At 42.3% G+C, this 12231-nt stretch overlaps 1 protein-coding gene across 3 annotated transcripts in view; it reads left to right on the top strand.

Annotated features, from left to right (window-relative positions):
- CFAP95 (cilia and flagella associated protein 95) overlaps nucleotides 1-8526 on the top strand; it is a 52692-nt gene extending 44166 nt beyond the window's left edge. For 2 of the 3 annotated variants that reach the window (XM_061628342.1, XM_061628356.1), the window contains one exon: nucleotides 8230-8526. In XM_061628342.1, coding sequence (XP_061484326.1) covers nucleotides 8230-8451 — 222 coding nt within the window. In that variant the 3' untranslated portion in view covers nucleotides 8452-8526. The remainder of the gene's footprint in view (nucleotides 1-8229) is intronic. The other variant, XR_009762868.1, reaches the window with a different exon arrangement.
- The last annotated feature ends 3705 nt before the right edge of the window (nucleotides 8527-12231 follow it).

The following is a 12231-nucleotide window of genomic DNA, read 5'->3' as shown; positions in this document are numbered from 1 at the left end:
CTTTCCTCATGCAAGTAAAGAGAGCCTGCCCGAACCTACTTAAGGGTTGTAAGGGGTTGTGTCTAATTGCTGCGACAATGTCTTAGCTTTGAGTAGTAATGCCTGATTATGCTGTATAGAGATGCAGAATCTTGCGTAACCAGTAAGCTGATCCATGAAGCTTTCTAGACTGAAGTTTCACATTATACATACTGGAGAAAAATACACCGGTGAGTCTTGGACTGATTCCAGTGGCCTTGGCCAAGACAGAAGCACATGTTCAATAAGAAAGATCCCTTGTACACCGCCCTGAGAGCTTGTTGCTATAGGGCGGTTTAGAAATGTAATTAAATAAATAAATAAATAAATAGTTCTGGCTAATTAAGGTAGAGGTGCAACAAGGCAATTTTGTTCCTGCATCTCAAGAGAAGAGAGATCCAGCACTGGAAGGAAGATCAGCATAGGTTAGAAGGGAAAGGACATTCTAAGAAGCATGAAGGTTTGTCTCTTTGTCCACTCTTTCCCATGCAGACACACCAGCCTTCAGTGCAAGCAGGGTTGCATCCCAATACTTCCAATAGACCCAGTGTGAATATTGAAATCCCCCAGAACAAGCATCCTGGATTATTTTTCCTCTCCCCTCAGGTCCTCTGTTTTTTGTCTGCTTTGTTCCTCTTCCTTCCTACCTCCTGATTCTCCTGACCCTTAGGTCCCTTGCTTTCTTAGGCCTAATTCATCCTTGGTTTCCTTCCCACATGGCTTGCAATACTTATCTTCCATACCACCTCATTATCCAAGTCTCTCTACTCTTATTTCTGCCAAAAACATTAAGGCCATCCTATGCCTAAAGTCTGTGTGACATATTTATAATTGGACAATTTCTATACTGTTTATATTTAAACAACACTCTAAGCAGTTTAGAACGTAAGTTAAAACATCTTATTAAACAGCAAATACAAAAAACAAAAAACAAAATTTCTACGTTCTATAAAACACAACAGCTAAACAGAACATCCTCTTTCATATCAAAATAAACATTACACATAAAAATCAACTACAAAAACAAGAAAACATCATAAACATAGGAAACAACTGAACAGAATATCCTCTATCAGAAAATAAAGTTACTAATAAATTCAAGCAAAAATATAAATAATGTGATAGATGATTAGAGAAAATAAGATAAACTCACTTTCCAACCACTATACACCAATCATATCCTTAAACAAAACAGAGAGATTAAACTGCCAGCCCCCACTATAGAAATAAACAGAACTTCATCTAACTATAGCTAGAAATTTTATTCAATTCACTTAAGCCCACTCTTACAAAATCAACATCCATTAATCAAACACAACCCTTAAACCAATGTACTCAAACTTGCTGTTCAGCACACCTCAGATCACGCTTTCCGTACTCTGCAAGCACTCACATATTTCAGTCTCACATCTTCAATCAACAATCCATTCACATGCCCACACCATGAGAACCAGCCAGATTTAAATACCTACAAGCAACACACACACACACACACACTCATATCAAGCACTGGGGGGGGAGGCATAATTTGTCCACAACAGGGTTTCACCCAGCGGGGGTATAAAAACAACTTTTTCCAACATACCTGAGGACCAAAAAAACTATCCAAGTATCAAGCTTTCACCCTAAAAAGAGATAGGAATTGGCACCTCCAAATTCATATAAAACCTGGCTGTAGAACTTCACCCACAATGCCAAAGAGAGAATAATGTCAAGAGCCAGCAAAAATACAGTATTTGGGGAAAATAAACTTGCACTTGTGGCAACCCTGAAGGCAGTCCCAGAAATGGTATCAACAAACAGCCTGCCCAGCTGAACATAATGAGCCAGATAATAAGGCTTTCAGTCACACAGTCTGTCAGTTTGCCTGTCTCTGTCTAGCACCTGCAAGGTGTAGTGTTGTTTTCTTCTGGAGGAGAATGGGCTCCAAGATGACTCCAAGTGCAATACTCGGACCACTTGATCCTATTGTGCTTTTCTCACAATAGCTGTACTCTGGGCTTTTTTTGGTGACAGTACTTACCGGTATGGAGTACAGGAACCTCCTTTTTGCTGCCCATGCCAGCCATTTTGTGCTGGCACCCACAGCACTTTATAAATATTTATTCTATATATTTAATAAAATGTATATACTGCTTGAATGTAAAGATCTCTAAGTGGTTTACAAAAAACATTAATTTATCAATAAAAGTTAAAAAGTAGTAATTAGAACATATAAAACAATTAAAACAGCTACTAACTAAAATGATTAAAACAGATCAACAGCTATGTGTTTTGTTTTAATATGTTTTTAAAGATGTTTTGTTTTAATGTTTTTTAAAGTCTGTTTTTAAGATGTTTTAGTGTTTGTAGTGTTTTGTTTGCTGCCCTAGGCTCCTCCTGGGAGGAAGGGTGGATATAAATAAAATAAAATAAATGTGTCTGGAAAGGCCTAAACAGAAAAGTTTTAAGCAGGCACTGAAAGGAATACAGTAAAGTGCCTGTCTGATGTCAATAGGCAGGAAGTTCCAAGGAGTAGGTGCTGCCACCCTAAAAGAACAATTTCTTACAAGTGAGGAATGGGTATTATGTGGCACTTATAGCACTGCCTGTTCTGCAGAGCAAAGTACTCAAGTGAGCACATATGGGTAAGGCGGTCTCGCAAATAAACTGGTCCCAAGCTGTTAAGGGCTTTATGTACTAGTAGCAACATCTGAACTTGGCCTGGTAACAAATTGGCAACCAGTGCAGATCTTTGAGCACAGGGATGTGCTCACACCCATCAGCAATCTGGCAGCAGCATTATGCACTAATTGCAGTTTTTGAAGGGCAAGGGAAGGCCCATATAGAGTGCGTTGCAGTAATCCAGTCTTGAAGTCACCAATGCCTGAACTACTGTGGCCAAAGCTTTCCTGGCCCAGGAATGGTCATAATTGTCTCACTAGGTGCAGCTGATAAAAGACACTTCTAGCCACTGAGACTACTTGGGCCTCCACTGCTGGATCCAGAAGTACCTCCAGACTGCGTACATGCTCCTTCAGAGGGAGTGCAACCCCATCCAGGGCAGGCAATCGATGAATTTCTCAGACACGGGAACCACTCACCCGCAGTCTTGCTAGGATTCATGCTCAGCTTATTTTCCTTCATCCATCCCACCACGGCATCGAAGGTCCACACAGCCTGATTTGGATGTTATAGAGAAGTAAAGCATACTGATGATACCTTGCCCTAAAACTCCTAATAACTGCTCCCAGTGGCTTCATATAGATACTAAATAGCATTGGGGATAAGATGGTACCATGAAGCACCTCATAGCGCAATTGCCAGAGGGATGAAGAACAATCCTCTGGACTCGGTCCTGAGGTAGGCCTGGAACCACCATAACATGGTACCTCCAATTCCCATTCCATGGAGCCAGTCCAGGAGGATACTGTGGTCAATGGTATTGAAAGCCACAGAGACTGAGAAGCAGGAGCAAGGTTGCACCCCCCTTGTCCTGCTCTCTATAGAGGTCATCTGTCAGGGCAATCAAGGCTGACCCAGTCCCATGGCCTGGACTGAACCCAGATTGGAATGGATCATCCAGGAATGCCTGCAGCTGCCCTGCCTTCTCCAAGAATGGGGTATTTGCTACTGGTTGATAGTTATCTAATCCAAGGGGTCCAGGGCTAGTTCCTTTAGGTGTGGCCTCACCACTGCCTTGTTCAAGGCCACAGGGACCACCCCCTAGTGCAATGAAGCATTAACCACACTCTGGAACCAACCAGTGAAACCGCCTCTGCTAGATTTAGTAAGCCAGGAGGAATAGGGGTCAAGAGGGCTCATGTAGCTGCTGGCATCTTGTTCACAACAGCTGACTGCATAAGCTGAAACTGATCCCACAACATATCACCTAGCATTGGGTACTTTATCTGAAACTGCAACAACAGCAGAGTGACTTTGAAGCAGAGTGATTTTAAGTGCATAGCTAGTTGGTCACAGTGGGTCCTCCAATGCTCCAGAAGCCCCTTCCCCCCAGTGGGAATAAGTGACCTCCAAACTATTCAAAATAACTCAGCTGACTGGCTATTAGAGGAAGCAGTGCAAGCTGCAAAATAAGCCTTCTGCATGGGCCACACTGCCACATGGTAGGCATGATTTTGTGCACTAACCAGTGTTCAGTCAGATTTGGAACGAGACTTGCACACTAGTCTTCATCCAGCCTACTTCATAGCCTGGAGCTGCCCAGAATATCAAGGAGCCACTCAGACTCCACAACGCCGAAGAGGACACTTGGGAGCGATTGTGTCAGCTACCCATTTCATCTCGCCATTCCATAGCGAGACCAGGGCTTTGACAGTATCACCAGCTTTCTCTACTGGAAAATGTCCCAGAGCATTCAGGAACACATCACCTTCCATCAGTCTCTGAGGACAGGCCATCTGAATGGAGCCACCGCCCTTACAGGGGGAATTGCTGCTACTAGTCCAAACTTCACTATATAATAGTCAGACCATGACAAGGGAGTGCATTGCACACCCTCTACCCTTAGTCCATCTCTCATATCATTTGAGAGACTATATCAAGGTATGCCATGCCTGATGTTTTGGACTGATGACCATTTGAGACAGCCCCATGGTTGTCATGGAGGCCAACTATCCTGGGGTTCTCCAACACCACACCAGAGACCACTTCAGCCAGCTTGGTCAGGGATGCCACTGGATAACAGGGTGATCGGTAGACCAGTGGTATTCCCAGTCTGTCTGTCTGGCCCAATACCAGGTGCAAACCATAAGCCCATCCCAACATCAAGAGGTTTTCTGGTGAAGGAGATGGTGCTTCTGTGGACAATAGCGACACCCCTTTGGCCCCCTAGTCTAGCCTGATGTTATACTGAGTACCCAGAAGGGCACAGCTGAGTTAGGTCAGGCCCACCCATCCAAATCTTGGTGATACATGCCAAGTCAGCCCCTTCATCCACTATCAATTAATGGATGAATGTGGTCTTATTATGAACTGACTTGGCATTCAGTAACGGCACCACCAGACCAGAGGTCTCAGCAGGTAAGTTACCAGTAACTTCTAGAGAAGCAAGAGGGCTGAGGCGGGAGACAGGTCTACACCCCAGATGGTGGTCAGCCCCTCCACTCCAACTGTACCTTCCCCTGCCCATCATCATGAGATTTGGGCAGCATCTTCGCAACTCCCTGCTACCTGCCCACACAGACATATCCAATCACCATCAACATACAATAAACGCCTGAGAGATTAGGGTGACAGATAACAAAATGAGGCCCAGTAGTAGGTGCATCCCCCACTATCAGATGGAAGATAAAGCCACTCCAACACCAACATCACCCCATCTCTCACTCAGGGGAGTACCACCAAACCAATCTTCCCCTCTCCCAGGTAAGGGTCACAGGCCTGGCCTGCAGTTGTGTCCAAACTGACAGAGGGGGGCATCCTTGCCCCGGTACCTCCCCATAGTGATGATCCAAAGGAACAATCCCCTTTGGTGTCAATCCCACCACCCACAGTAAAGCCTGCTCTTATCGCAGGCAGAGCCTGGACCACACCCACATCATAGCTGTATTTAGTTAGCCAGCAAGCAGTTTCCCACCTGGCAATGAGCCCAAACACACTATTACCTGCAGGCAACTACTTCATAGGGCAAACAAATTGATGCAGACAACACACACACTTGTTGAAATCTGAACTCAGAATCCATGCTTCATTTTTCATTTGTTATCAACAACAATGGAGGGTAACCAAAAAGCAAAAGTTGTACTGATTGACAAGACTCTACAGCTGACCCTTCCTGTTCAGTCACTAGAATGTTTATGAACATTCCATCATACTTTGAACTAATCTCTCCTTTAAGTCCTCACCAGAGTTGGCTGTGAATACCTTGTCCAAATGCCTGGAATCCGTAAGTGGATGGATGGGAGAGAATAGGCTGAAGCTAAACCCCGACAAGACCGAGGTGTTGCTTGTGGGTGATAGGAAAAGGTTGGGAGATTTAGACTTGGTGCTTAATGGGGTGAGATTACCCCTGAAGGACCAAGTCCGCAGCCTAGGGGTCATTCTTGACTCCCAGCTGTCCATGGAGGCTCAGGTTTCAGCAGTGAGCCGGGCAGCTTGGTATCAATTACATCTGATACAGAGGCTGCGACCCTACCTTCCTGTACATCTGCTCCCACAAGTGATACATGCCCTGGTCTCCTCTCGCTTAGACTACTGTAATGCGCTCTACGTGGGGTTACCCTTGAAAACGGTCCGGAGATTGCAGCTGGTACAGAATGCGGCGGCACGCTTGATAAAGCAGAGCCGTCGCCAGGATCATATCACCCCAGTGTTGGTAGACCTACACTGGTTACCAGTTGTTTACCAGGCCCAATTCAAGGTGTTGGTATTGACCTTTAAAACCCTATACGGTTTCGGCCCAGTTTATCTGAAGGAACGCCTCCAGTATCACCAATTATGCCGCCAAACAAGATCAGCCTCACAAGACCTTCTCTCGGTCCCACCGGTTAAAACAGCTAGGCTGGTGCGGACCAGAGAGAGGGCATTTTCGATCATGGCCCCCACCCTCTGGAACTCGCTTCCTTTTGACCTTCAACATGCCTCCTCCCTGATGGGTTTTCGCCGAGCCTTAAAGACCTGGCTATTCAGGCAGGCCTATGGGGTTTCTGGGGTGGACTAGTTTTATGGTGTATCAATTGAAGGATGGTTTTAGATGAATTGATGTTATGACTTGTTGATTTGTATATTGATTTATGTATTTTGCATTGTTGTACGTCACCTAGAGTGTCCGTTAACTCGGACAGATAGGCGACTAACAAATAAAATTTTATTATTATTATTATTATAATGGTGGTGGTGGGAGAACAGAGCTGGTGTGCTTCCATCATTAGCTCATTATTTTTTAAAAAGTTTAACTGCTTTGCATTTGTGAACATCCTACCACATCACATACATTGTTGAGCTAATGGTGGTAGGGGAAGAACAGGTGTGGTATGCTTCTATTAGCCTATTACTTTTTAAAAAAAAAGAAGCTTGGCTGTTGCGCATTTGTCAACATTTTTTAAAATAAATTAATTCCTTTTCTTTATTGTTTTTCATTGATCTTAAAGGTTTTATTAGCCTTCATGTATATAAACTGAAAAATATATGTGTTTTGTCTGTTAAAACGTATATCCAAGTCTTTATTGTTTTAAAAACTGCCCATCTAATAAAAAACAGTGTGGTGGTTATATTTCTTGTATGTAGAAGAATTCTTCTCCATTGTTGTTGATAACAAATGAAAAATGAAACATGGATTCTGAGTTAAGCTTTCAAAAAGTCTTTACTTTGCCACTGAGCTACAATTATTTTATACAGGTTGTGTGGGACTCTTAAACTCAGTGGGTTTTTTTTAATGAATTCTGCTTTTAGATTTGTTGACTGAAGCTTTTCTCAAGCGCTAGGCAATGGCAACAATATTAAATACTATTAATTTGGGAAAGCCCTTGATTTCATGATCAAACAAACATTGTCATTTGAGGGGAGCGAGGGGGACATATGTTATCCCCAGACAACGTAGCTTGTTTCTACATCTACTCCCCCATATCTAGGTCCCTGTGGTATACCTGAAGGAAAGATAGCTTTCACATCCAAATTATATAACTGAATAATAAATTGAACATTTAAAATACGGCTGCAACTTCAAGCATGCTTACTTGAAAATTAACACCATCAAAATCAATATGATTTCCTTCAGAGAAAATATAGGATGGGAGTAAAAAAATTTCTATCAGAAATCTAACGTGACAAAACTCGCCCCCATCCCAGAAATTCACTTTTCTCATTCTTTTTCCTCAGTTATTTTTTTTTTGGGGGGGTTGCGTTGCTGCCATTGGAAATAAAGCTTTAAAAACCCTTTGCTTTATTCTGCAGCCTTAGCACTTGATTTTCCAGATCCTTTATCTGCCATGAAAATGGTAGCTATTCTAAACAGAAACTGTTTAACTGGTTTGTACAGCAATCCTGATTTGCACTGCTGGCAGAGGTTAGGATGCAACAGAGGTGTTTTGTCAGCAAGGGTGCCTTGGAGGCCTCTTTGTGTCCGCCAAAAGCACAACAGGGTGCACACTACCTTCGGCAGTACTCCCAGTGGCAGTGGCATAAGACTGTGAAAAGGGGTGATTTGGTCTGAGTACGGCCAGTGACAGATCCACTGGATTAATAACCTACTCTTTAATATATTTTCTTTAGGTTGTGCCTGCTGTAGGTGGCTACTCTGTAGTTCACAGAAAATGTCATTCTCAGTTTACTGACACAGCAGATTACAGAAGACATGGTATCAACACATGGCAAGATGAGAGTGGAGTGTATGCTAATACAGATCTAAAGCAAAAAGTATTTCCTGTAACTAACCCTATACGGACAAATGTGAATGAAGATTATCCTGAAGCACAAGCAACTCTACAGAAGTAAAGTGTATCTTTATATCTATATCAGGTTTTTGTGGAATCATACTGCTAAATAAATAATATTTGGTTCTAGAATAAATCCACACACTTATTACACAAAGCACATACTAAATTGGGACCATGTTGCTAACCTGTCCCAAACACAAAGCAATCCCAGTTTACTGAATTCTATGTGATGGAATAAGCCATCAAATGTTGTACTAGAGGAACTCTGCAAATTATTGATCAATGCTCTTTGTGCTTTCCTTAGGAAGGAACTAATAATAATAATAATAATTTAATTTGTGGGTCGCCTATCTGGCCAATGGCCACTCTAGGCGACGTACAATTTAACAACAATACATTACATCATAATAAAATACATCATAAAATACAATATAACAATAAAACAATAAAACTACATGTTGCGTTAGTGTGGAGCTGCTGTCAAAAAGTACTTTTTAAATTCTCCTACATGTACACCATGTTAAAGCTTTCTGTTTTTCTGTTCTCATATCCTACATCACTGGGATTAGTTAGTAGGAGTACACAGTGTTGTGATGACAGGACTTGGGTTGGTTGTTCTTTTCAGAGCTTGGAAGTAATCAGTTACAAAAAATGAATTACTTGTAATTTACTACATTTTTGAGGAACAAGTGGATAATTTCTTTACATTTTGATTGTAATAGAACTAGGAGTAATTTTATTATTTTGAGGATTAATTGTAATGTTTCCAGCATTACTTTTGGGTGTTACTGGGGGGAGGGGATCAGGGGAAGTCTTCTGCTCCTCTAAGTTGTGGATGAAAATCATATGCCTCAAACTGAGCTTTTGTGCAGTGTTGCTCTTCCCTTGTGCTCTGTGGGTGTTTAGGAGGCGATGGGGGAGGAGTTGGAGAGTGAATGGGGGTGAGGTGGAGAAAACAATTTTTTAAAAAATGGACGGTGGTCGAGAAGAATGGAGTGGAGAGAGAAAGGAGTTGGAGGGCAAGGATGTGGATGAAGGAGGAGGAGGCGGCAGCAGCAGAATGGAGATAAAGAACTGTGGAGGTGAGAGACAACAGCGTTTGTGTGTGTGTTAATACTGTGTTTGCACTTGGCACACAAAGTGGCCTCCTCCGCCCTCCCTGGTTACTTTGCTGCATTTGCAGTGTTTTAACTTTTTTGCATCTCGGGGAAATGTTTGCTTGGGTGGGTGTCCCTTAGTTGATGGCAGAGCAGGGTCCGGGAGGTGGTTGAATGAGAGATTGTGCTAGCTGGTTGAGAGTATGTGTGTGTGTGGGGGGGGTTGCACTTCGCTTGACGTGCAAAGATCTGAGTAGTGGCCTCTGCCTCCCTCCCTATCTCCCTTACTAGTGGAGAGACCATCACTACTATCTTATGGATAAAAAGAATTATTCTACTACCTCTGTGTGTGTTTATTTTTAATATTGTTTTAGGCTACTTAGGTGTGCAGCAGCCGAGGCCAACACCTTGTAGGCACTCTAGATTGTTTTTTTTAAGTAACTTAGCTGTAATTGTAGTGATTACTTTTGAGTAATGCTAAAGTAATCAATTCCTTTCACAGAACAATTGTAATGGTAACTTATTCCTTTTGGGGACCATGTAACAGTAAGTGTAATTTATTCCTTTTTAAAAGTAATGTTCCAAGCTCTGGTTCTTTTATACAAAGGGAATTAGACATGGAGTTGCCATTTTAGGGGGATGGCCTCACACTTAATGTAAGTTTTGGCCTTAGTGTTGCTACTTCCCCCCCCAACTCCTGTGTCTTTTAACAGATTTACTCAAAGCCAACAAAATTGGCAGTAATTTCTGCTCACCAGGGAACTGTAAAAGACGCCAAGCCCTTTCAGAATGTGTTGAAACAATTTGCACCTATTTTCTTTACCTTTACATCTAAACCTGCCTGCCTGCAAGATATCTATATCATATCATTGAATACTTGACTGGTTTGTTAATCAGGCTCCAGAAAAGGTGTGTCTATTTTTCACCACCCTCCTAGTAGAACATATATATTAAACAAGTTCCTTTCAAATTCAAATTTAAGGGCACAATCCGATGACCCCTGCAATACTCTATGGGTCTCATTAAGAAACATGGAAACCTCAAAGAGAGGGACATATCAAGCAGACTGAGGTAGGCTTTGGATCCACAGAATCCAAGATCATCCCTTTTTTCTGGCACACCCCTGACAAGGGAAGAAAGTACACCAAGCCTAGACCAGGTGTATTTTCCATCAGTTGCCCCAAACACATTCTGCTCTGGTTGGTCCAAGACCAGCAGGGCTTTGGATTTGGTAATTCTTCCAGCATGGATTTTCTCTCCTCCACCCCCTAGAATAGCTCTGTAAAAGAATTATAATGAGCAACAGTGTTATGAGGTGTCAAATATTGGGAATTTTTAATCTTTGATTCATCTCAGTGAACCAGAGTTTGAAAAGGCCTGCAACAGCAAAGATTCCTGGGAAACAGCCCCTCTGTGACCTCTGAGTACATATCTTGCAATGCCTGAAGGTATAGACTTCCTGACTCATAGAAATTTGGGATTTGTCAACCAGTAAGAATAGGCGCTCCTTTCAAACAAAGGAAATGTTTATGATAATCTAGGCCATCACGAGGAAACAGAATAGCTCCTTTCAAACTAGGAGGTGTTGTGCATTTCTAAGCCTTTGGAGAAGACAGGATAAACTTCTGTCAAACAAAGAAACAAAGATCATACCTATCATCCGGGAACTTATCAGGAAATGAGTGGGTTTCCACCTTCCTGATCACATTTACTTTGGGTTTACTTTGGGGTCAGTTTAGTTAGGAAAAGGTATAAAACATGAGGAGTGAGAAGGGGAGTTCAGTTCATCTTCTGGGTGGCTGCGACAACTGCTTTTCTTATCAATACACGCTAGCATCTTTGGGACAATTTCAGAGCTATGGATTTGGGTGAGAACTTTCAGATCTGGCGCTGGTTACAAAGGGTGGAGCTTTTGCTCATTGGGCTAGATACGAAAGTCTCTCTCTCTCTCAGCTTTAGGCTTGCAGCAACTCTCCAGGAAAGGTATATGCAACTATCTGGGCCTTTTCTTTCCTTTTTTCTTTCTTTCTGTGTGGGTGAGCTTAATGTGAAAGTGTTTATAGGGGTAGTCTCTTTGCTTTAGTCTATCCAGTGTTGCTGAATGAATGAATGAATGAATAATAGTTAGAAAACTACTCATTGTTAACTACAATTGTAAACTGCAATATTTTTCCTTGTTCCTTCTCTTAATAAAACCACTCTTTATTTTACTTGCAGTGTATGTGTTATTGAGTTAAGGGTAAAATTATACATGTTCTGGGGGTGACGTGTGGGTAACTCCAGCAAAAGACCCTGCTGCTCTCTTTTGGGGAATTTGGATTTCTAGTGAGCTCTGCTCATGAGGAAGTTCAAGGTCCCTTTGTAACAACAGGTACTGAAGAACTCTTTATTGGAAGACGTTGTTCGCTATAGGGTAATTGTTAACTGTTTTTATCTTCTCCCTTTATTGACTAACCAACCATGTACATACATTCACATAATGACCAAGGACTCTTTGTTTAATCAAAGAAAGCCATATGCTGTGCCCACAGCTGCCTTCCTCCACTACAAATGCCAGCTTGGAGGACAGCAGCATAGGGGGAAAGGGATGAACTACCTTTCCCTGCACACTAAGCAGGTTCCCCCATAGCTGTTATTTAACAAAACACGCACAAACACACCAGACTTATTAAATGATCACATGTTTAATATAACATGTAGTTTGGCCTTGTGTAGAGGGAAAGTTTGGAACTCACATTTCC

This window comes from Rhineura floridana, chromosome 1 (assembly GCF_030035675.1).
Source record: "Rhineura floridana isolate rRhiFlo1 chromosome 1, rRhiFlo1.hap2, whole genome shotgun sequence".
Classification (NCBI taxonomy): Eukaryota; Metazoa; Chordata; class Lepidosauria; order Squamata; family Rhineuridae; genus Rhineura; species Rhineura floridana.
The sequence above is the reverse complement of the archived record's forward strand: the minus strand, read 5'-3'. Positions and strand labels throughout refer to the sequence as shown.